The following is a 25,354-nucleotide window of genomic DNA, read 5'->3' as shown; positions in this document are numbered from 1 at the left end:
ACAACTAAGCTCAGTATGGCGCAAATCCGTTCTTAACCTGGTATAGCTGTCATATAAACCGATATGGGATCTTGATTTCTTGAGCCTCTAGAGGGCTCAATTCTCATCCGATTTGGCACAAATTTTGTACAACGGCTTCTCTCACGACCTTCAACATACGTGTCTAATATGCTCTGAATCAATCTATAGCTTTATACAGCTCCCATATAAACCGATCTCCCGATTTTGCTTTTTGAGCCCCTACAAGGCGCAATTCTTATCCGAATGGACTGAAATATTACACAATGACATCTGGCAATGTTCAGTATTCAATTCATTTATGGTCCGAACCGGGCTATAACTTGATATAACTCCAATAACATAACAGTTCTTATTCATTATTTTTTGTTTGCCTAAAAAGAGATACAGCGCAAAGAACCCGACAAATGCGATCCATAGTGGAGGGTATATAAGAATAGGTCCGGCCGAACTTAGCACGTGGGCCTTCGGAACCCACCTCCATGGATTCTGCTAAAAATGTAGACAAAATTAAATTGAAAGGCAATATTTTATTCTACGTACCAAATTTCTGCCAAACCAGGCAATGGTTAAAGCTTTTAGGAATCGAACAAGAATAATCGAGAGATCGGTTTATATGGGAGCTATATCAGGTTATAGACCGTAGCTGACACAGCTATTGGAAGTCGTAACAGAACACTTCTTGCTAAATTTTAACCAAATCGGACAAAAATTGTGGCTTACAAGGGTTCAATAAGTCACATCGGGAGATCGTGTAATGTAAATCTAAACCAATATGGCCCATTTGCAATCCCCAACGACCTGCATCAATAAAAGTCTTTATACAAAATTTCGAGCAGATGTTAATTGGTTCGACCGCTATCGTGATTTCCACAGACGGACGGATGGACATGGCTAGATCGACTCAGATTGTCGCCCTGGTAGCTGATTTGATAGCGTGCTCGGATTACCCGTGCGGGGGTCGTGAGTCCGATTCCCATCAGAGTCCTGATGTATCCCTACTGTGGTATCACAATGGACACAAATTGTCTAAGTGAGTCTGCTTAGAAAATAGACTGTCACTCTCCCTAAACTACATACAAGTGCACATCTAAGCGGCTAAGTAAATTGCCTACGCGGCTTACCAGTGCTTGGGTTTGATTCTCACCCAAAGCTTTGGCTTCTCTAATGCTGTATCACAATGGGCAAATTGCTTTGCAAGGGACTGCCATAATTTATACACGGAAAGGAATCCCGCTTCATTTCTTACAACGCAAAGTCTAATAAAAGCGATGTTTCCCTATCCATCCGATACGTTTGGCCTTACAAAAATGACGTACATTTTACAGTTTGGATAGAGATGTTTGGTAAATAAATGTTGGCTCTTGATTGTATAATCGCAAACTCCCAAACAAAGTTAACATTGAAGCATCATCCAGGCAAATGCCTTGCTTGAAATGGTATGGCAGCACGTGCAGTCGTTTGCCATACCTACGTCCGTATGCAAACGCACCCCATGGCCTCAGGAATATTGACATTTTTCATAAACAATTGTCGACTTTTTATGATACAATACAAATATTTATGTTGTTTGTTATTGCCAATGAAGAAAACTGTCTTAATCTCCCACACTCCCACAGCCAGAACTCCATTGGCCGGCAGGCATCATCCAAGGTCAAACACAAATACGAAAGCAAAATTAAAAACAAGCCATTTCTTCCTACAAAGACTTCTACGGATGCAATAGATGTCCTGTGGAGTGTTAATATGATATATTATTACATAAACATACATATGTTTTTTGTATGTATAGAAAGCAATACATCATGCTATTATCATCTTAAATAGAACAAATTTAGAGGCCACAAACCTCTTGCCAATGGAAATCTACCACATACCCCGGTCCCCCGTATTTTCTTATACGTTTCTTTTGTCGAAAAAAAAAACATCAACATAAAAAATTTAATACAAAAATCGTTTTTCTTTTGCAGTGAACGTCAAAGGAGTGCGACATGAAAGAACTTCGTCTTTTTTCGACATTCCAGCTGTGACGCATCCATACTGCTACAGGTAAATTAATGGAAACTCCCACAAAATGACTTATTCATAACAAGAACAACATCAGCATCCCACCATGATCCCTGAATTATTTACCCCTCCCTCTCATTTTTTTGCACCATCACAAAAATAGGCATTGATGTTAAATTGATTCGTCTCTTAGTTCCCATCCCTTCAAGGATATGGCGTAAATTCATATCGCAGAGAATTTAAGATTTCATCTGCTCGATAAATAACCATTTTTCCTTTAACAAAAAACCTGCTTCTCTCTTTCCATGTCTTTTCCACTGGGCGATATTTGTTTGCCGCTGATAGATTCCCAGCTTCACCACCTGCAGGGATTTTAAAGAAAAGCGATGATGGTAAGATTTTAAGTGGTTTAAACAGAGAATGAATATGCCCCGCATTAGGAGTCACGCGGCCCCGGGGTCCACACAAGAAGCACGTCAAATGAGCAATATTGTTCAAATTCATTTGTTTTAATTTATTCAAATTTTTTTTATTATGTGAAAAAGAAAGGCTCACAAAATCGTCCTGTTGGTCTTAACTGTATACGAACAAGGCGTGCACAGCATAGTATTGTAGTTCCTTGTCTACAAACAAGGATGTTTCAGGCAAGAGCCAATAATTCAATTTGTTTTTATTACATTTCCCCAATATAAACAAATTTGAAATGAAGGAGAATTATCTGCTGTCATGAACTGGAATATCGCACACAATTCATTTTATTTTCTTATTTTACAAACGCTCCAATGACAGCCAACCCAAAGTGAAGGCAGATGGATATGCATGCAACACGAGTTTGAGGATAATAAACCGCTAACTAACCCACAACGAGGAATCTTGAAATTTCAAGGCATAATCAAATCGTTTTGATAACGCCAAACGTTGTTTCCAAACAATCGTCGGTATTAATGCAGAATCTAATTTGCACCTTTACACGATACAACTGCTCTCCTGCATGGAGTAATAGCAATGTTCAAAAAATTTCAAGTTGAAAGATTTTGGTTTTGTGAAAAGGAATTTAAAAAAAATAGAAATCTCTCACAGGACCGGACGATGATTTTGACGATTTTTTGGTCAAAACTTGGCCGTTTTGATGCTTGATGATTTCAACTTTTAATCCCTTAACGTTTCGACGGTTTTTTTGAAATCTCGATTTGTTTTCCAACGGATAACAACAAGAGAGAGGGGGGAGGGCATTTAAAATAATGTATCAGTATTATTGAGTTTTTTATATTCAATTATAAAGCAAGAGTTACATGCGCATTAAATTTACGCGTATTTAATAAGGTGGACGCATCGGCGAATTGCTACAACAAAGCCTTTTTTTTTGGGAACTTGATATGTCTACATTTTTTTTAACAGGGCCAAGACAATTCGATTCGCCCTGACATTTAAAAATTTCGACAAATTTGTTTCGACCAATCAGAGCAAGAAGAAAGAAGTTTATTAATTTTTGAGTGTCAAGCAGGAAAACACATTTTTAAAAAGGTTCAAAATTCGAATTAGCTCCATAGCCTTTACCCACAAAACTGACCGGAACATTAAGGTCCGATCTGTGTGGTGTTCATTGCTGTAACGAGAAGCTTAGCTACGGATATTAGAATGCTCCATACAGATTTGCTGCAACGGCAGTCAGGGAGAATCAGCAGAATCGAGCGGAGAGTCTCAGTGAGCGATCGGGCGGCACCGACTCTTGCACAAGTACTAAGTGCTTATGATGCTCGATATGACAAGGCGAGTTATTGGCGCCTTTTAATAACCAATGGCCTCCCTGGTCCGGCAGCAATCGGTCCTTTGGTCCGGAACGAGCTTGCTCACCTATAGTTTTCATAAGGTGATTGTAGCCGTAGATAGCTACCAAGTGAATGCTAACAAAAGGTTCAAAAGTAAAATTGTGATGAGAGATTACTCATCACAAGGAGGGTTGTGTACCCCTTTTTGGCTCTGGATTATCTGTCGGATTTGCAGGTCATTAGAAAAGGACAGATAAAGTTTGTTGGCTACGAGGATGAAGTTGTCATCATGGTGTGTGGCCGTTCAGGGTTCATATAGTACGCTGCCAAAATTCTATGAAACTTTTTGAAAATGTGGCTTCAAAGCAAAGTCAATAAACGAACATTGTGTATAGGTATTTCCTTCCTTACGTCTCATACTATTGTCGTGTCTTTAAAGTTCATGATAAAGGAATTATTTTAATTTTGATAATTGATCCAAATCAAGCGATGTGGTTTGAAAGTTGCGCTTCTGTCGGCCAATTTGCGTATTAAAAATTTGTTAAACATTAGTCTTTTTTATACCCTTCACCATTGGATAGGGTATACCAATTTCGCCATTTCGTTTGCAACACATCCTAATATTGATGAGACCAAACAAAGTATACATATTCTTGATCGTCTTGACATTCTAAGTTGCCATGTTGGTCCGTCTGTCTGTCTGTCGAAAGCACACAAACTTTTGAAGGAGTAAGGGAAGGTGCTTGTAAATGGGCCAAATCGGTCCATGTTTTGGTGTAGCTGCCATATAAACCGATCTCGGATCTGGACTTCTAGTACCTCTAGAGGAAACAATTTTTATCCAATTTGGCTGAAATTTTGCAAGTAGCGATTGGTTATGACTTCCAACAACTTTGTTCAAGACAAAACAACAATTAGCGTAACTAGAGGAAAATAAATTTGTTTATTTTGCTTTCTATTTTAAATAGAAACAACAAACCCTATAATGATTTCAGCTGGACATATAAATCCAACAATAAAATGAAATAACCAAAAAAAAACAGCGCAAAACGAAATTCAATAATTTTTTAATAAAATAAATTTGTGGTGTGAGTTGGAGGAGTGCATAACAGAAAAATCGGGAATGAGAAACTATAAATGAACGAAGTATACATGCGAAACTCATCTAAAAATTTAAAAATTAAATCAGGTGTGTATTTATGTGCTAAATTAATGCAAATAAATACATACCAGATTTAATTTCAATTCGCTATTGCATTGTAATATGTATTTAAATGTCCAATATATAAATTAGGCTTCTTAACATTGACCAACAGAAACACAGCTTCTAAACTATATCGCTTCATGTGGATCAGTAAGGTTGGTATTCCTTACGATTTTTTTTTTTTTTTTTTGTCAATATAAAAATAATTTCCTTATTATACACTTTACAGAGATGGCACCTGCGATAAAAAATTGTATGAGGCGCAAAGAAAGTAAATACCTAAGTGAATGACGTACAGTCCAATACCCAATATTTCATCTACCTGTACATATTGCTCTTTTAGTGACTGAATGAATGGTTTGAAGCCACATTTTCAAAAAATATGTTATTGACAACAGTAAAAAAGGGCAATTACGTTTGAAAAAGTTCACTTGAATTTTTTCGTCATTTACATAGTGCCCAAGCAACAATGAATAAATTAAAAGATTTTCTTAACCAAAAAAATGGTAAAAAAATTCGTCGTCGAATTTCGAACTGCGGAATGACAGAAAATTTTCGAAATTCGAAAAAACTAAGGAGTTGCAGCGTTTTTGACCTTGAATTTTTCGTCCATTAATCCGTTTGTATTGCTAATTCGTTTCTTGTTTCTCATAAAAAGACAAAATGTTTTAATGCAATACATTTCATTTTGTATCTATTATTAATCGAATGGTGTAAAAAATGGTTTATTTATAGCCGAAAAATAAATTATTTATTTTGAATAAACGTGTTTTTTGACGAATAAACAATTTTCCAACAAATTGGTTTATTGAGTTGATAACCGCTTTAATTGAATTGTTCAGCTTGTCACAAATGCAAATTGTAAAATCATTTATTAATAATACAAATTTGTTAATAGGTCAGATTTCAGCTAAATTTTTGATTGAAATATACATATAAACTTTTAATTGAATTGAATTTCTTAACTAAATCAATATTTTAATTTTTTCTGTGTATTCACATCAAATATTTGATTATCCCATGAGAATGTTTACGCAATATTTAACCTTATTTTCAACTCCATCAAGAACATTCCCTTGCCTTTGAAACTTCGGCTACGGCAGCATCGGTCCCCCTTTATGGATGTTGTTATTAATTTTCTGTTGTTATTGCGCTATGTGGGCGGTGGAGGAAAATGGACTCAAATCCATTGGTGGTACTTGTTGTGCTGTGTATTTACCCACACCCCCGACACGGTGTCATAGATTATGCAGGTATCTGTTGAATATTTAAACACTTGAGAGCGACGAGAAAGCTATTACCCTAAAGTGAGGCTGGTACAAGGATCTCCAAAGAACGATACAGGCATTGCTGCAAACGAGTATTTGAGTATTACTTTCAAGGTGCAGCCATGCAAAGCAAACATCCTTTCTTTGGCTGACTCTCACTATTTGTTTGCTGCGTTCAACCATACGTTTGCAGCCAATTTCAGTGAGCATTTTACATAAATGTGTGTTTGTGTGCGTGAATGTAACTTATTTAACGCATTGTTAACGTAAAACACTGAAAGAATGAAAAGTTTACTTTAAAAGGTTCTGCTGCCGGGGGACTACGAATCACATCTATATTTAATTAATGCTCATTGTTTTTAAATAGCCTAACAATGATGCTCCTTCAGTTGAGGTTGATGCCTGATGGTGCTGACGGTGAGGTGATGCGATGATGGCCATTTGGCGCAAAATCTATGCCGTCTCTATTGTTTGCTATTAAGCAGATTATTGTAGATTGTGTGAATTACAACGTAAAATACTAGTACATACATACATATGTTCAGTAAATGTTATGCAAGGGTGCTCATTTAAGGGTGGAAAGGGTGGTTATGAAGATAAGATATCAGGCTATCATTTAAACATTGAAGTACAAATATCAGTAGTTGATTTGTTGTATTGTAGGTAATTACAGGTAATTGTGGTTGGAACATTAAGGAGTGAGATTCTAAAATTGTCATTTGTAATTGGAAAGATACGCCTTTTCTGCACAGAAAATTTAAAAACTAGGTGCAATAAAGAAATTTTTAAATAGAATTAAAAATTTCCTGAAATCGGTCTTATAAAGATTTTGTGTTGTTGATGACCAATTTGGGAATTTGGATTTATTATAAGCTTTAATATCCAATTAAAGTGGTTATTAATTCCATAAACCTATTTATTTGAAAGTTGATCTTTCGTTTGAATGTCGTTTTTACTGTTTTGTTAAAAAAAAAAAAACTTTTTATTCCATTCGATTAAATTGCGCATAAAACATGAAATGTAATGCTTTAAAATGTATATTTTTAATTTAATTGTGCAAGGCATCAAAAAAGAAGACAGATTTGCGTTTTCATTATGATCCTCACTTCATTATTGAGGACATAATTCGTAAGGAGTAATTTATATACATATTTAAAATGATTCGTTATAATTACCAACCTAAAATTTTTTTGTACAATACCTCGAAATCTAGAACCACATGTGTTATCCTCCGTCCTCGGAGTTGTTTTCCACGTCAATGAAACATCTATATGATTTATAATAAATACCACGTTACATTCTACAATGTCCTCCAATTTGTTGCGTTTGGAATTTGCCCGCATTCCGATTTATATTGTTTTAAACTAGTATTTCAGCGTAATATTTATCACAATAAATCAGTTCTACTTAAAATTATAATTAAATAAATAATATTTTATGGAGAGATAAAAATACACATTACCACTTTCTATCGGTTTGTGATAGACGCTAGAAATATATTCGGCTCATTCGAATTTCTTTCCGCATTACATATGTGTGAAAGGGAAAACAATACAAAATTGATCCATACAAAATTGATACTATTAACTAAAAATTAAATTCGTACAATTAAAAATGTGTGCAAGGAAGGCACGGGCCAAAGTGGCGTTAGGGGGTTTTGAGATGTCTTCCACCAGTTGATCGCCTCATTTTACTTGTTGATTCGATCGGTAAAAAATCTTCTAGCCATTTATAAAGGACAACGTAGGATTTCAGGAAAATGGTCTATACCACTTTCCACTTCCCAACCATCAAGGGCCTATAAATTGTGATTTTCTGAACCGAAATATCAACATTTTGACTTGGGTTTTTTTCAGTTTTTTAATAACTCCGTAAAGTTTTAAGCTTTATACTGGAAGCTTCACACAAATTGTGCCAGTATATGCGTGGAAAAAATAAAGAAATAATCATGTCAATATCTTTAGCGGTTTAAATGGCATCGTTGTTAATATGAAAAATATTTTTTTTTGTAAAAAATTTGCAAAATTTTCAAAAACATTCTTCTGTTTACTTTAAGTTTTCGTAAACTTTGTCTATCAAAGCATTATCATTTCATTGCATTTTCATACAGCGGAGGTGTTAAGAAAAGTTTTGACTCTTTTCGATTTCAAACCGCCCCGTTATCTTCAATATCCAACATGGCCAATTTTTTTTAACAATTTCTTTTGTTAATTTCAATTTTTAATATATTTTTCTTTGTGTTAAAGTGCGTTTTGCATCGTTTTAATCATGGCATTTGATAATTTTCCACTAGTAATAATTGCAGTATCATCTGCATATAGTGCTTTGTTCTAATCTTTCAAAACTTTAAAGTCAGAAATATACATCGAGTACAAATTAAGTGACAATATTGAAGCTTGAGGTACTCCTACCGGTATTAATCTTTCATTAGACTCTTTGTCACCAATGCTCAGGCCCATTTTTGTACCGGTTAGAAAATCTTTAATAAATGTTTGCAAATAAATTGGAGCTCCTACCCTATCTAATTTGAAAAATTATCCGTCGAAACATTTTAAGTGTCATTCTCGTTGATTTTATTGTTTTCAATAAAATTTGTTATTCTTTTTACTTGGTGATTATTATTATGAGTGTAGTCTACCAATCTTTGCAATATTATTTTTCAAAAATGTTTTCGATACTTCTTAGCATACTAATTGGGCGGTAGCTGCTGGTGATTAAATAACAAATTTCTTGCAGTGTTGTTTGGCAAATAATTGCAACTATTATTGTTTGCATTTACATTTCCGAATAGAAAAAACTCTGTAACTCCAGATGTTATTGTTTTCAAATCTCTTAAATAAATGAGAGCTATATTTTGGACATTTCTAAGCACACGCATTTTGTCGTACATATTTTTGTACTTTTATTGTCGTCAATATTTTTCATTGGATATGTCATCACAATCTTCATTTCGAGTACTAGAAAGTGTCACATGAGCGTTTTTGTTAGGCATTCTGGAGGTTGGTCTCGGTGGTTCGTTGCCTATTTCTATTTCGGATTCAACGTCAGATGTAAGGATGTTGTTTAAGAAACGTGTCTGAAGACCAAAGAGCATCATCTTAAACTTCTTATCATCCAAAATGGGATGGGAGTGATGAAGAATCTAATACCTGTTCCGCAACAAAGAAACTTGGAAACTTCAACTTTTTTGTCGCTGGAACTCAGTACCACTTCTTCGGAATGTGTTCGCATGTTCTTTGACAGTTATTCGGCGAAAAGTGGAAGTCAGTACTAGGCTTAAATACACAGCTGATAACGATGAGCACGACTGTTACAAGACAAAAATTCCATTGGAACAGTTACTGAGTTTCCGAGGTCTCGCACAATTTAATGAAAATCACTTGCTTATTTTATAGTCGCGCTTCTTATCGTACAATAAAAAATCCATGCTTCAACAAAAGTTTTTAACATTAAATTTTTAATTATTTTTAGACGCCTCATTTTGCAATAATTCCGCCGTTTCATCTTCCCTACAATTTGGTCAACATTTTCATAGTTCTAAAAACGAACATCCGGATTCAACTACTTCACATTTGGCCAATCACCACCACCCTCATCAGAATCCACATCACCACCATCATGCGCATCACCATCACCATGCTCAAACAACTAATTTACATCCTCATCATCATCATCATGGGCATCATCTAAGTCCACATCATTCGTCCGCTTTTAAATTCAGTCATCCCAGCGTTTTAAGTTCATCGTCACCTCCCAGCGTCTACCATCAGTACAACGGACAAAACACATCCTCAGCTTATGGTTTAAGACCCACTTCAGAAATTGGCCCTCTGACATTGGCGCCAGTCTCCACAACATCAGATGTGGACATCAAATATGAAAATCCTTACAACGCAGCGATATCCTCCACCTATGCTTTGAGGACGGCCAATGGAGTAGACTCATCTACCGCTGTGTCATCGACGGACTCGGATTTCAAACTGGAAAGTCTGTATACAGCTAATAATGGCATTACAACCAGTCACACTGTGAGCCAAAGAAGGGGCTCACTGCAGTTGTGGCAATTTTTGGTAGCCTTATTGGATGAACCCACTACAAAGTAAGTTTTTCTTAACTATCTCCAGCTTTTGCAAACTATGTTTTTAGTTCCAGTTGCATTGCCTGGACCGGACGGGGCATGGAATTCAAATTAATCGAACCTGAAGAGGTGGCCAGACGTTGGGGCATACAAAAAAACCGACCAGCAATGAATTACGACAAACTTTCTCGTAGTCTACGTTACTACTACGAAAAAGGTATCATGCAGAAAGTAAATGGCGAAAGATATGTTTATAGATTTGTCTGTGATCCAGAAGCATTATTCAACATGGCCTATGGCCACCTTGCTGGAGGAAATGCTGCCGCATCAAGTGGCACACCAATAACGTCAACATCCTCAAAACAAGATCAACATCATCATCATCATCATCATCCTCACCACCACCACCACCACCACTTGTTGACAACTGCGGGAAAAGGCAGCAGCCTAGACACTGGTCTCTTGATAAGGGACTCAGTTACACATTCCTCCATGGAGGATGACTCAAATCGGGATAGGTCAACCTTGAATCATATTTCAGTGGCTGCGACCAAACACCATGAGCAATTGTATTATGGTAAATTTTAATTTGTACCAATTGTATGAATTCTAGGGCAAACATTATCAACACACGTGTATTTATGTATGTATACCTTTTATAGCAAAAATAAACAAATAATAAATGAATATCGACAAATGCTACTACATGTTATAAAAAAGACGCGAGAGCGAGTGATTGTTAAAATCTTTAATAAAAAATCACAATGATGCAGTTTATACAAGGCGAGTTTTATTTGGCTGGCGAGCACACACTAAGCGCGTATCCTTTTCATTTATCGCGAACTAATAATGGTAATATATTTGGAATTTGGAAAACAAACAAGTAAAAGCGTTCCAAGTTCGGCTGGACCGATCGCATTTGCCGAGTTCTTTGGCCGCTATCTCTTTATGGGTAAACAAAGGGTAATGGATTGAGATGGGTTCCTACCGGGTAAATACCCAACGCTTGGGTATTTATTGGGTAAATACCCAATAAATACCTCGTTAAGGTATTTATAATTTTGCAGATATCTTGGGTATAAAAAAATATTTGAAACAATTTTTCATGATTTCGTATTTTTTGTATCCAGACTTAAAGTCTTAAGGCATTAATTGGTAATTTTTCATCCGATTTCGATGAAATTTGGCACAATGAGTTCTGATAGATCCCTATTAATTTCTGTGTAGTCCGGTTTAGATCAGACTATATTTGGAGATCGGATGGTCGGTCTAAGGGCAGCCATATCCAAATATAGTCCGATCAGAACTGCACTTCACAGAAATGAATGAGGGTCTATCAGAACTCACTGTGCCAACTTTCATCGAAATGGGATGAAAAATTACAAATTTATTGCTTCAAGACTTTAAGTGTGGAGATCGATCTATATAGCTGCTAAATATAACTAAAATCCAATTTTATGAGATCAGAAGATGAGGTTTATATACGAAATCAACAAACAAATTTTGAAAAATGTTTTTATACCCAAGTATTTGTGCAAAATTTTAAGCTCCTAGCTTTAATTCTTCGAAAGTTAGCCTGTTTTCCGCAGACAAACAGACGGATGGACATGGCAAGATCGAATTAAAATGTAATGGCGACGAAGAATATATATACTTTATGAGTTCTTAGACCAATATTTCGATGTGTAACAAATGGAATGACGATGTTAGTATACCTCCATCCTTTGGTGGAATGTACAATAAGACGTACACATATAATAACTAGACCAGTTTGCAAATTTTTTTAAAAACAAAAAATGACATTTACATTGAAAAATAAGTTATCTCCATTTAAACAAATAAACTGACATATCCAGACCGTTTACACTGCATTAAAGGTAATTTAATTGTCATACATAAGCGTATATGCCTGAATCAACTTTAAATATTGTAAAACGATCTTACACCTAGAAATTTATTTGAGATTCTGAATTTTCAATATTCATGGACGAGAAAAATTAAAAAAATAAGAACAAATCACCATTTTTTGTAAATTGGCTGTAGAAGCTGCAAATATTGTTTTAGGCAAAAAAAATTGAATGAGTAAATATGGAGTAAAAAAACATAAGCCCGAAAAGGAACTCTGGACATTTTGAGAAATCGAGGGGTTTCCAATTTAAAAAAAAATCATGCATCAAAATGAAAATCGAATCGCAAATGTGAACGTCAAAACTCTCTCAGAAACATCAAGACTTTACCAAGTCCAGTACGAGATGTCAAATTACAACCTCGACATCCTCGGTTTATGTTTAGTACCAAGGGCAAAAACAAAGCTATGGATTTTCAAGCTGGCTAGCACTTCACTTTTTCAGGTTACGAAATACACCGAATAAATGGGGTAGGTATTTTATTGTCGCCGAAAGCAAAGCGGGCTCATTATTTATACCTTTTCTGCACAAGAAACCGGAGGCTCAAACTGCCATCATAAATATATACGCAACTATAGCTTGGAATCACATGATGGAACCACATACTTATCAGCAAACTCTTCCTGGACTCGCTTATGGATGGGAAACTATACGTGGAGCCGACATCGATAGTGACCATATGCTCTTAGTGGCCACTCTACGTCTACGAACAGCCGTCATGAAAAGGATTCAAACAACAAGCACAAAGTTATACCTCTGTAACTTAAAAAACCCCGAAACTGCGAGACGGCCACCTTTGTCGTTGGCATTGCTAGACGGTCCCAAAAAAAAATGAACAAGCAACAAAACTATTGAGGCAATAAAACACCGGAACCGCAGAGCAAGCCGAAAATGCATCTAATATCGGAAGCATGCGTGGCGTTGTTTGACAATAAAACAAATGAGCGACAACAATATAAGGCCAACGACAATAATAAAATATGAGGACGGATCGGAATTAGCAACGCCCGAACAGTAATTAGTGGATTTTTCAGCTCCGAAGGACCAACAAGCGAGGACGTAATATCCGATTCTCTAATTCCCCCAGTGCCTCGAATCCCACAGAGGGATATACAGCCCCACCAACCTGCGAAGAACGTAAGGCCGTTTCGGTCTCACTTAAAAACGACAAATCTGCCGGTACTGACAACGTAGCTGCCGATCTGTGGTATGGAGGTCATCCTAGTCATCAGAAAGGCCTGGAATAAGTAACCTCCTTTTTATAGCCAAGTCCGAACGGAGTGCAGCAGTGAGACAAATCTTCGGGGAGAAGTTTTTAGCTTAAAGCTCTATTACACGGCATGTAGTTGTCTTATGACATGTAAAATTTAGCACATGTTGAGTTGTATATGTCGTGTGATACAAACGGAACTAACATATGAAAATCACTTTTCAAAATAACCCATGTAATTTTTTTCGATTAGAATTCTATTCCTTCTGACAAAAACATAAAGAAATCAACGTTTTTGTTGTCAGTCGAATAAAAGCAATTCCAAATTAAATTGGAATTCTATGCACTAAAAAAAGAGTTTTATGCTCATAAATATGCCGTAAAAAAGGAAATTATTCCACAAAATGTGCAATTTAAAATTTTTGTAAAACGAAATTTTCGGTAACGGTATCGGCAACGAAAACTTTGCTTAGGTTATGTCAATGCAAATCCAAAATTTTGCCGGAGATGCATTAAGGAAGAAAAAATTAATCATTTATAATATTAATCATAAGTAAAAACGTAACATCGAAATATCCATTTCCGACCCTATAAAATATATACATGAATTCTTGATCTTCGTAAACATCTAAGACGATTTAGCAATGTGCGTCTGTCCATCTGTCTGTTTATGGCTCATCTATGTAGGTCCGTGCCCTATATGGGCCAGATCGGTTTATATTTGGATAAAGCCGTCATGTATACCAATCTCACGATTTGCTGAGAAAACCTGTGAGCAAAAATTAAATCAAATGATGTACTATGTCTGACCATTTAGTGCTAATGCAAATTTGCCCATTAACATTCCATTAAAGAACTGGGGCAAACTTCTCACAAATCAATGAGTGCTGCCCAATTCAATTTTAAGCTCACTGATAAGGGCCATCCTTTTTATAGCCATGTCCGAACGGCGTGCAGCAGAGCGACACCTCTTTGGCGAGAAGTTTTTACGTGGCAAAGTACCTCACAAATGTCGCCAGCATTAGGAGGGGATAACCACCGCTGAAAAATTTTCTGATGTTCCTGCCCGGATTCGAACCAAGGCGTTCAGCGTCATAGGCGGACATGCTAACCTCTGCACTACGAGGCTTTTGGTTTGGGTATTTATCTTTCAGTAGAAATTCATATTTAATGAAAATCACAACAATTCTATAGAAACAGACGTACACTTTTGAGGTTTATATTAAAATAGAGATATGTAGTAAATTACTTAAAACTATTTCACAAAGGTTTATGAGTGCGTATGTATAAGTACTATATATATTATAAAAATGACCTAGAGTTGGAGCAGTCTGAACAGATTCATGACGTTTTCGCCTTTTTGGCCGGAGATTCACCATTTTCCTCCTTGTCTTCCTTCATGTTTTCATCAGCATCACCATCGCGATCTTCATCATCATTCTCATCTTCACTACTGCTGGCACTGCTACTGCCGCTTGCGGATTCCTCTTCACACTTACGTTTCTGGGCCTTCTTGCAATCTGTCTTCAATGTGGCAGCGTAACTTTTGACCTTGTCCGGTTGAGGACTATAAGCCCAATGTATAAGCTGCATGTGAAGGTCACTTGGCTTGCCTGTGTCATCGAACAATTTGGCATTGTCCTCTTTAATTTTGGCCAGAATTTTTGCAATATTTCTGTTGCGTATGATATCCCACGAAGTGGAATCGTCTTCTTCGGGATACATGGTGCGCAAATGTTTATAGTTGCCCTTGGCTTTGGGACCACCGTAGGCCTTTAAAAATTCTGCTTGCAACTTATCTTCAGGTTGCGGTAGTTTGGCAATGACGTCATAAACAAAGTAGGCACGATTATTTTTGATGAGGTTTTCAGTTTCGAATTTTTCAAGAAAATCTTCCAGAATTTTAACACCATCTTTGATCGATTGGATTTTCTCTTCATTTTTAGTACCAGAGAGAACACGTTTGGAGCTGCCTATAAGACCCTTAATGGCTAATTTTTGATATTCAGGATCACGGTCTTCCAAAATCCTGCAAATAGAAAAATAATTTGAATGATATTAAATACAAGTGAAAAATGAGAGTACATATAATCGAATCTAATCTAATTGAAATATCACACGAAATATATAGTCATATTTACATCTTTCGAGTATCTATTGAACTTCTTTACGGAATTGGAAAATTAAAAATCGTTAAAATTGAGAAATAATTTTTCAGTGTAAACCATAAATGTAGAAAATTATATTCTTGGATCTCAAAAACATATTAACAAAATAGTTCCCAAATTTTTCACTTCATCTTGGCTGTGATATTTGCGAACCCACATATAAGCACTTAGGATTTGACTATTCCCAAATCTGTTAGAACTTTTATAAACACTTTCTTAGGAGTCTATATTGCTTTTTCTATGTTCATACTATGTTCGCTTTTCGCAAGTGTGCGTAAAGTTAGCCATAAAATCAATTACAGCAATCAGAACTGTTTTTTGTCCCACAAACAATTCGCTGATACATTGCCATCGCCAATATTTATCGACGCACGGTGGTTCTGGATTAAATTTCACCAGCTAAAAGCCACCACCGTTTAAAAATGTTAAATGTCATTCGCTAGCAAACATATTGAAACGTAGGTAACCAAAAAATTAGATAAAAATATTTGCTATTGCGATCGTGGTGTGCTGATGAAAACAAGCATTTTTTGATGGAAAAATCAAAATTTTTGCGCTAAATGAAATTACGATTTCTCACAAACTATTAATGATCATCGACCGCCTGCTGTTTACTGGTGGTGTTTTCCTCAATATTTACTCAGGTACTATATTTTAATCAAATTTTAAATTTTGTAGAGTAGAACTTTCTTAGGTCAGGGCAATTTTGGTGAAAGAAAGGTGAAAATATCCTCAACAAGAGAAGCATCAAAGATTACGGATATTGGGAGTACAGCATTATTTAGTCTTCACTCTCTTTCTAGAAGCTCACATCGGTTTGTGATCGATTGGCTAAGAGATCGCACCCAGAAGTTTCTTTTTCTGCACCGACAGTTTGTATATGAATTAGAATTCCTCGCAATGTCTTTCCCACCATCTTTTTTCGTTAACAACAATTTCAATAAATAAACTACACGAGAAAAACTATAAATCAAAATTCTAGTGCAATTTCTGTTTTACGGTTGCGAGAATTTTCGTAAACGAAAAAAAAAGTTGGCCGAAAAATTTTGGGTTTTTCTTATTCGTAGGATCAAAGAACCAAAACTTGAATATAAAAATGTTATCTTTAAATTTAATCTACTATTTTCTTACGGATATGACCATCCATGTCAAATTTCGATCGCCGATTGATTCTTATTTTACTTCACAGATGACGGTCCAATTATTTTATTGAAAAATTCTGTTTTTAAACTTAGTATCTTAACCTAATAAAGCTAAACATTTAAAGGCGCTCCTATTTGTAAAACCATTTTGCACCTTTTACTAAGGTACATTGTTGTCTTGTCCCCAAAGTTAATTTCTTAACGTTCAACGATATTTTGACCTTCATTGTAAATATTTGTCTTTAATAATAAGACGCAAAATAAAGAATCAATTAACCAACCATTTAAAAAAAATCCGATGTCAAGGAAAATATCTTTCACCAAAGGAAATGTTTCCTTAAAGAGATGGAAAATGTATCATCCTTAAATTAAGTTTTCCCATCTTTGACTCCAATTTTTAAAATTAGGAGAAACGTTTTTTCAGTTTATGCTACAGATTTCAAATTTGATTACAAATCAATGTACTTAATGGGACATCATTTAATTTTTGCTCACAAGAAATATTTTTTCCACGGTGGAGATCAACGTTGAGCAAAGGTTAGTATTTCGGCCCATGACGCCAAACACCTGGGTTCAAATCAACTCGTGAACATCAGAAAAATGTTCATCGGTGGTTACCCCCTTACTAATGCTGGCTACATTTGTGAGGTGCCCTGCCATGTTAAAACTCCTCTACCAAGTGGTGTCGCTATGCGGCACGCCGTTCGGCATAAAAAGCGAGGAACCTTAGCATTGAGCTTAAACTTTAATCGGAACGTACTCGTAGATATGAAAGAAGTATTTAGTAGTATTTAAACTTAATCTGTACGAATTTTTTGAGTAGACCCTCTTTGGTCTAACCTTTTTCTTATAAAATATGTAATATATGCCCACTTCTCATTTGTTTATGAACTACCTGCACTTTTCTAAGATAATATAAGATGTAAGATTTGTTCTTCTCATTCAGTTCTTTGCCACGTTGTGGTATATGTATATGCATTCCTCATTAACGTAGAGAACACTTGTTCTTAACGTATGAGTAATGAAATGGCATACCAAAAAGCACTCGTCATACGCCCAAAACACATTCATAACTATGACGCCAAAATTTTCTATTCACGAATTTGTTTGCAAAATTACCCGTGAAAATTCCATAAAGGAAAGGGGCAAACTTTTGTTTGAGGTATTCGAATATTGACAAGTGACTTTTCAGAACGGCTATAAACGTTGAAGTTAAACCGAAATTATTTCTATTTTTAAAACTGACATTTCCTCAAAGACTCTCCGACGTTCTCTTATGCTCTCCCCATGTCGCAGTCTCTTGTTTTTAATATGGCATGTAAGTTGACATCATCGCCTTTTTCGATTACACATATTGACCATTGGCAGTGATGGAAAGTCTATTTTTGTTCCAAACCCGTTTCAATTCTCAAACAATGGCTAATTAAAATGCTTTCAAACAAAAATATTTTCTTAACATCGTAACGCACTATGCAAACAATAATTTGGATAATTTGGATACAGGTTGATAAGACCACATCTATATACTCGAAGTTGTTCTGATACAAACAAAAATGAATGGAAATAAGCATTAATCTATAATAACAAAAAATTAAAGATTTATGACAATGTTAATATATTCGCTAACAGAAAAAAAGTTAAATGGTTTCCCTTACGTTGATATTCACCCAGTCCTTTGTTCATAACTAAATGGCATGCTATTCCGGTGTGATTCACTAAGCATTTGTTTTGTTAAACATTTACAGACATGAAAAGTTTCACAATTGTCCCACAAATTAAGACTTGGCCGTTTGCTAATTAATAGAAATGGATTTTTGGAAATATATATTTCTGATTTAAGAGAATATATAGTAATCGAAGTAATCGCTACCACTAAACTGATTTGGACCATGCTTGTCAAAGTTATTGCTGGTCAAACCCAAACACTTTATGCAAAAATTCAGCCAAATCGGATAAGAATTGCGCCCTCTAGAGGCTCAAGAAGTCAAGATCCAGGATCACTTTATACGGCAACTATATCATGGACCGATATAGCCCATTTACAATCCCAACCGGATCACACTAATAGAAAGTATTCGTGCAAAATTTCAAGCGCCTAGCTTTATTCCCTCGAACGTTACCGTTCTTTCGACAGACGGATAGAGCTAAATCGACTTAGAATGTCAAGACGACCAAGAATATATATTCTTTGTTGAGTCTCAGACCAATATTTCGATGTATTACCAACGGAATGATGATATTAGCACATCCCCATACTATGGTAAAAGGTATATGAAATATGGTCCGATCTAGATTACATTCTACCGAACATAAAGGGTATCATAACCCTTTCTCTCTAGAAAGCATTGTCTAAAATTTCCGCAGAATCAGCTAAAAAATTAGGCTTTTATAAATTCAAAAACCTAAATTCGGAGATCAATCATTTTCAAATAAAAGGAGAGCTAATATAACACAATTCTGAAAATTCCAAACAAATTGCGTAAACACATTCATTTTGTGAGCTAAAGTCGGTAAACCTGGTGATCGGTTTTATATTAGAAAATGGGCCTCTATAATCGAAATGAACCTGTTGTGAATAAACTGTACCAGGTTTCTTAATTTTAGAAAGCTGCAGAGTGATTATATCATTCGGATGACATTGACAGATTGATTCATAGGCTGACTACATTTTGTGCCACAGAAGCCTCTAACATATAACAGATTTTTTTATCCATAGGCAGGTAAATTTCGAAGATAGGGTATACCGGGCAATAGTTTGATATATCTTGTTTATGAACCTAACTGCAAATTTGATTTCTAAAGGCGCCATCAAATGAAAAAATCCAAATAAATATATTTTTAAATAATTTTTATGACTAAAATGACTGGATAGTAATACAGAACTCATATAAATGAGAACCGTCGCATTCAAGTTTGACATCGATAATAAGAATCTCCTCGATTAATTCACAGCTGTCATAATATTCTTCTTTTGCTAACAAAAAAGCGAATAACGGTCAAATTAATTATGTACTTTTGAAAGACATATATTTGTCATTCAAAACTTTAAATTTATTGTTTGAATAATTCCTTTGATGCTATTTTTTCGCTCCCAAATGTCGACACAATAGAATTTTGTACAGAATGTATGAGTGTACATATACTATACCTACGTACTTATGTACATATGTCTGTATGTATATAGAGGCATGAATTCGTTTAGAGACATATCACATAAGTATATACGCAATACCCGGTAAAATTAATGACAATCTTCACAACGATGATTATGATTATGCTGATGATGTTGATGTTGATGGGGATGTGGATGTGGATGATGATTGTATGGCTAAGTGTTACGCTTTTAGTGTTTGCACACGTATATTCATACATTTGTGTGCATGCCACTACTGGTTTAGATATACAAATATACAATATGAATGTGTATCTATAGTTGTTACACTAAAATCAAAAAGTTTCTTTCACGTTTTTTTTTGGAATTTAAGTCATGCATACACAAAATTTTTTCAATGCTTATGTACTTCTTACATATATTGTCATACGTACGTGTATAGGCATTTTCTAAGCAAACAGATGTGATATTCACAACTCTATATCACTTTAATAACAGGGTGGCGGGGCGGCACGCGAATATGAAAACGCTAAGGAAAGGCCTACGTCTATTAAGTTGGAAAGACTGTTAAATTTCTTAATGAATATGCAATCGAAAAGATGACAATACCATATGGAAATTACTTCAACATTAGCAGTGCATAAATTGATGGGATTGAACAAAAGGGATTAGATTAGCAGCATACTTGATACACCTAATGGATATATGTATAAAAAAACACACGACTTGTAGTCTGATTTAAACAATGTATGGAAATTTTAATTTTAGACAATAGTCTTATAATTTAAGAGAAACTTATCCAACTTTTGATGAGCAAAACAATTGCCTTTTTTCGAGTGTATGTTGAATATGTATTTGTTTATTATCAGTTCTAACTACAAAATTAAGAAAAGATTTTCCTTAAAAATTGCCTATGTTACTTAGCATTATTACATAATTTAGGCTTGGTATGCAGCTCTAACGAAATGTTCATTGCTAAAGACATTTTCGTTTTACTTTGTGTTACATCATCGGAGATTATTTTCGGCTTCATGGAAAGAAAACTAATGTTGTGATAATTGTTTACGTCACGTATTTTCTATACTTGTATAACTGCTGTGTTATAATTCAGTCCTATTCAGTGCATATCAGATGTTCTGGATAGAATTTAAACGCAAAAGTGTACTGGTTATCGATATTTTGCTATAGCGTGTAATAAGAAATGAATAATAATGATTTGCACAACATTCATTCTTTAAATTCGATACTTATCGGCAAAAAATGCGTACTTTATCGGAAAAAAAGTGTGGCAGATAGACCAACCGAATGTATAATCCATGGTTGAATTAACAAGGTTGGCTCACTTGCCCAACAATAACGAAATCAACTATACAACCCTGTGATTATGGTGGCGCAAATTCCCACTAGGCTGTCAAATTTCTGTACACTTCTCAAAGGATATTTTAGTTTTTATTTGCATTAACATGTATAGCAGCCACAAGATCAAAAGATTTATGATTTAAAACGTGTAGATTATAAATTAAAATGTGAAAAAAGAGGAAAATGTGAAAAAAATTTTAAAATTCAAAGCAAGCATTTGACGTACTAGTGGGATTTGGACAATTCCATCAGCTGGGCAAGTCAGCCAACCTTCTTAATTCAACCTTGGTATAATCTTTTGTCACCAAGAAATTGCTATCCAAGTTTCCATTGGAGCTGCATACCGGGCTTTACATGAAGAACATAATTTTGTATCAAGCAACACTTTTGGATCCATCTCGAAAAATATAAATATTCAAAGAATTTAAAGGTTTGTGGGACTAAAATAAGCACGACAGCATAATCACTAGATGTCAAAAATATATAAAACAATTAATGGACTTGAGTGAGCAGAACCAAAATTTATAGAACTTTGATATAACTAATAATATTATGATAATAATATTATTCAGAGATCGTCGTGCCGCATAGATTAAAGTTTTAGTCTAAGACGCTGTATTCTACGAGGATATCAGATTAATTTTCAGTGTCCGATATTTACCTCACTAATGCCGGTGAAATTTGGAAGTTAATTAGCCATCTAATACCTCAAAATTGTCGCCAGCACTAGGAGAGGATAACCAACGCTTATAATTTCTTTTGGCCTGTATTTGACATGCTAACCTCTCAGCTACGGTCCCGAACTCGGCTACTTTATATAATTTAGGACGTAAACTGATGTTACGTAGTACTGAATAATACTCATGGATATACAAGAGAAGTATTCGTTTTTGAAATGAAAGCACCTTATCAAAAGCTATAAAATATTGTTTTATGGTCATTAATTTGGAGAAGCCGAAAATAAATAAAAACAAGTGAGTGAAGCAAAAGTTCGGCTGTAACGACTATTTAATACGCTAGTCTAAATAAGGCTATACAAACATATATATGGGATCTGTGAGATCTGTACAAATAATATCGCAAATTTTATTTTTCTTAAAAAGTGTTTATTTATTCATGAATATCCATTTTGTACCACCGAAAAATATACCAGAGTCAACATTCGGTATACAAATGATTTCATATTTAATACATAATTTTATACAGATTCATGAACCAATTTTTGATATTTAAAAATTCGCGAAACTTTTTATACAGAATATGCATATTCGAATCTGAACCAATTTCAAGCTAATAAATGCTCTTGCCATAGTTCTAAAAGTGAAATCATATCTGAATCTGAACCGACTTCTATGAAAAGCAGTAGCAATGTCATGAGTCATAATAGAATCCAATATGCCAATATTTTTGTGCATCTTTTGGAAAACAGCTAAATTTATGTTATATTCGTCCAAATTAGATGAACATGTAGAAGTCTTAAAGAAGACATTATGCAGAATAAAGACGATCGACAATTGTTTGAAGGGAAAATTCTCCTAAATGAGAATCGGTGGGCACATATTTACGGAAGATTTATTTATCTGGAGCGATTTCTATGAAATTCAACAATAATATCAAGTCAAACGGGAATCATATGTGTCAAATTTAATAAAGATTCCTTAATATATTTTCACATTATTAGTAGAAATCGGACAAACGGATAAATGTATGAATATAGGAGTCATATTTCTAAATCTGAACCGATTTAATATGATGAGATTTATCATATTTCCTATGCATAATTGTCACATTGTGGCTTCATCCAATTTCTAGTTTTGGTGTGAGAAAAGTGATGTTTAGAAACATTAACACCAAGACAGTCTTCGGAAAGCTGATACGTGTACATTTTTTGATTTAAATAATTTCGCCCTCGTTTACAAAACTTAACGAAGCCTTGAAATCTGTTCAAAGGAATAAACCTATTTCAAATCAACATAAAGTTTTGTGAATACCGGTGTTTATGTTTGGAAACAATTATTGATTACTGAATACAAAGTGAAAGAAAACAGTGCGAGTTAATTTTAACTAATTCAAGATCGTCCCATATCTCGATGTGATTTTTCCAAAACAGAACGGCAAATTTTTTCAATAAAACTAACACACAAAAATTGACAATTAACTAATTAATTTAAATATCGGGTACAATGATTTGGCTTGTTTTTAATTTCTATGACACCCCAACAAACAGCTTTTCACTTAAAAGAAAACAATTCAAACTAAAATATTACAGATTATTTTCTTTGAGTGTATCCCAACACAACGGCAAAGACAACCAAATGACATCATTTTAGACACCGACCACCGCGACCTTCGCACAGTAAATCTATTCGACTATTTATTAGAAATTGAATAGAAATACGAATGCAGAGAGATACAAGCCAAATTCAAAGTTAACGGATTCAAGCAGAAAAACACGCTCCATTTTTAAGAGCTATATTATTAAATAGGGAAGAAAAGTTGTCTTAAACTTACTTGAGGGTCTTCTCAGCAGCCTCCTTATCCTTAAATCCTAGACCAGGTACAGTCTCAACTTTATCATCACCGGCTGTTTTGGCATTTTTGTTGGCAGCATCGCCCCCGTTCTCCGACAACCACTTCTCAAATACTTCAATAGCATCATTGATATTTTTAACTTTATCTTCGGCTTTGGTCACTGGACACAGCAAAGGTGGCGCAAAGAGAAATCGAAATAAAAACAATAAATATGTCAGTTTAATGGTCCCCAGTTAGAGCGGTATATATTGGTGACTGCTTACTTGAGAGTACCCGTTTAGCTCGACCCAAAAGACCGCGCACGGTCAATTTACGATATTGCATATCGTGACTCTCCAGCAGGACCAAGGTTTCTTCGGCCTTTTCCTTATTTTTAAATCCAAATTTCGAATCTTCCTTATCGGCCATTTTCTCTGTGTTAATTTATTTCCCTTAAGCTTTCTATGTATGTATACCTCTTGTACCACGCACGGTCAAAGCACAACTGAAAATAAAATTTCAAATCTTCAAATATGCCAGTTTATATGTTCCTAAAATATTTCGTTTAGTCTCGGCCGCTCGTCCATGTCTGCCTGCTCGCCTTATAGCTGCTTCGAGCTATCAACTCTCTAGCAACTTGCTTGTCATTACTAAATGCTTAATACACTACGTAGCAAATTAAGCTCTTTTTCTTCTGTTTTTGATAGGTTTCTCTAATCGCTGCACAGTGAAAGAAACATTTCGAAATTGAAATCATAAATCTGATACATCCAATGTAGACGACGGTTTAGGTTTTGTTAGTTATTCAGCCCTGTAATGCCTTTCCACTTGGTTGGTGGTATCGCTCTGCGGCATGCTGATCGGACTCGGCAATAAAATCGAAGCACGTCTTTATTGAGCTAAGAATTTGAAATTTAATCCAGAGTGTATGTATACGTATTTTCCTAAAAATCTTTAGTACTACATAGGCTGCGGCTAATTTTTTTTACCGTTGCAAAATATGTTTTTTCGCAAAATTGTTGTGAGATTTCTAAGCAAAGCTAAACTTTTACCTCAAAAGGAAATATTTTCTCAATTTTGTAATTTTTTTTATATGGAGCTGTAGCGTGAAGATTTTCCTATTTTTAAAGGAACCCAAAATGCATATCGCGCATGTACAAATGCAATTTTTGCCCACTAAGGAACAGGGGCAAACTTCTCACGTATCAATGAGTGATGTCCGATTCAATTTTATGCTCAATGATAAGGGACCTTGCTTTTATAGCAGAGTCTGTACAGCGTACTGCAGTACGACAACTCCTTGGAGAGAAGTTTTTACATGGCATAGTATCCCACAAATGTTGCCAGCAATAGGAGGGGAAAACCACCGCTGAAAATTTTTTAGATGGTCTCGTCAGGATTCGAACCTTGGCGTTCAGCGTTATAGGTGGACATGCTAACTTCTGCGCTACGGTGGCCTACAATTTTTCTATTAAAAATTTTATTGAAAATAAAATAGTTGTTAATTAATCGATTTAAGCATTTTTTAATTTTTTTTACTAGATTCATTGAATTTTTAGCTTAATCTAAAAAAAATTTTAGTCACAATCGTGCTTGAAAAG

General features: G+C 35.1%; 2 protein-coding genes across 4 annotated transcripts in view; one reads left to right on the top strand and one right to left on the bottom strand.

Moving 5' to 3' along the window:
• LOC106091926 (ETV5-related protein Ets96B) overlaps positions 1-11,126 on the top strand; it is a 49,556-nt gene extending 38,430 nt beyond the window's left edge. For 2 of the 3 annotated variants that reach the window (XM_059363066.1, XM_013258632.2), the window contains exons 4-7: positions 1,989-2,067; positions 2,371-2,417; positions 9,738-10,365; positions 10,413-11,126. In XM_059363066.1, the coding sequence (XP_059219049.1) occupies positions 1,989-2,067; positions 2,371-2,417; positions 9,738-10,365; positions 10,413-10,932 (1,274 nt within the window). In that variant the 3' untranslated portion in view covers positions 10,933-11,126. The remainder of the gene's footprint in view (positions 1-1,988; positions 2,068-2,370; positions 2,418-9,737; positions 10,366-10,412) is intronic. The other variant, XM_013258633.2, reaches the window with a different exon arrangement.
• A 3,521-nt stretch (positions 11,127-14,647) lies between these two features.
• On the bottom strand, positions 14,648-24,373 carry LOC106091929 (mitotic apparatus protein p62). The gene is made up of 3 exons (XM_013258635.2): positions 24,038-24,373; positions 23,754-23,934; positions 14,648-15,490 (listed from the first exon to the last, which is right to left on the bottom strand). Exons 1-3 carry the CDS (start codon positions 24,180-24,182, stop codon positions 14,803-14,805), a joined length of 1,014 nt encoding a protein of 337 aa, XP_013114089.1. The 5' UTR covers positions 24,183-24,373; the 3' UTR covers positions 14,648-14,802.
• Between the last annotated feature and the right edge of the window lie 981 nt (positions 24,374-25,354).

Source organism: Stomoxys calcitrans, chromosome 2 (genome assembly GCF_963082655.1).
Source record: "Stomoxys calcitrans chromosome 2, idStoCalc2.1, whole genome shotgun sequence".
NCBI lineage: Eukaryota > Metazoa > Arthropoda > Insecta > Diptera > Muscidae > Stomoxys > Stomoxys calcitrans.
Note: the sequence above shows the minus strand (reverse complement) of the source record. Positions and strands in the feature narration are given on the sequence as shown.

Excerpts from the sequence above, each read along its gene's own strand:
- LOC106091929 (XM_013258635.2), bottom strand. The coding sequence starts at position 24,182 with ATGGCCGATAAGGAAGATTCGAAATTTGGATTTAAAAATAAGGAAAAG. Across the intron at positions 23,935-24,037 it reads AGCTAAACGGGTACTCTCAA|TGACCAAAGCCGAAGATAAA; the intron begins GTAAGCAGTCAC and ends TGCTGTGTCCAG. Across the intron at positions 15,491-23,753 it reads GCTGCTGAGAAGACCCTCAA|GATTTTGGAAGACCGTGATC; the intron begins GTAAGTTTAAGA and ends TTCTATTTGCAG.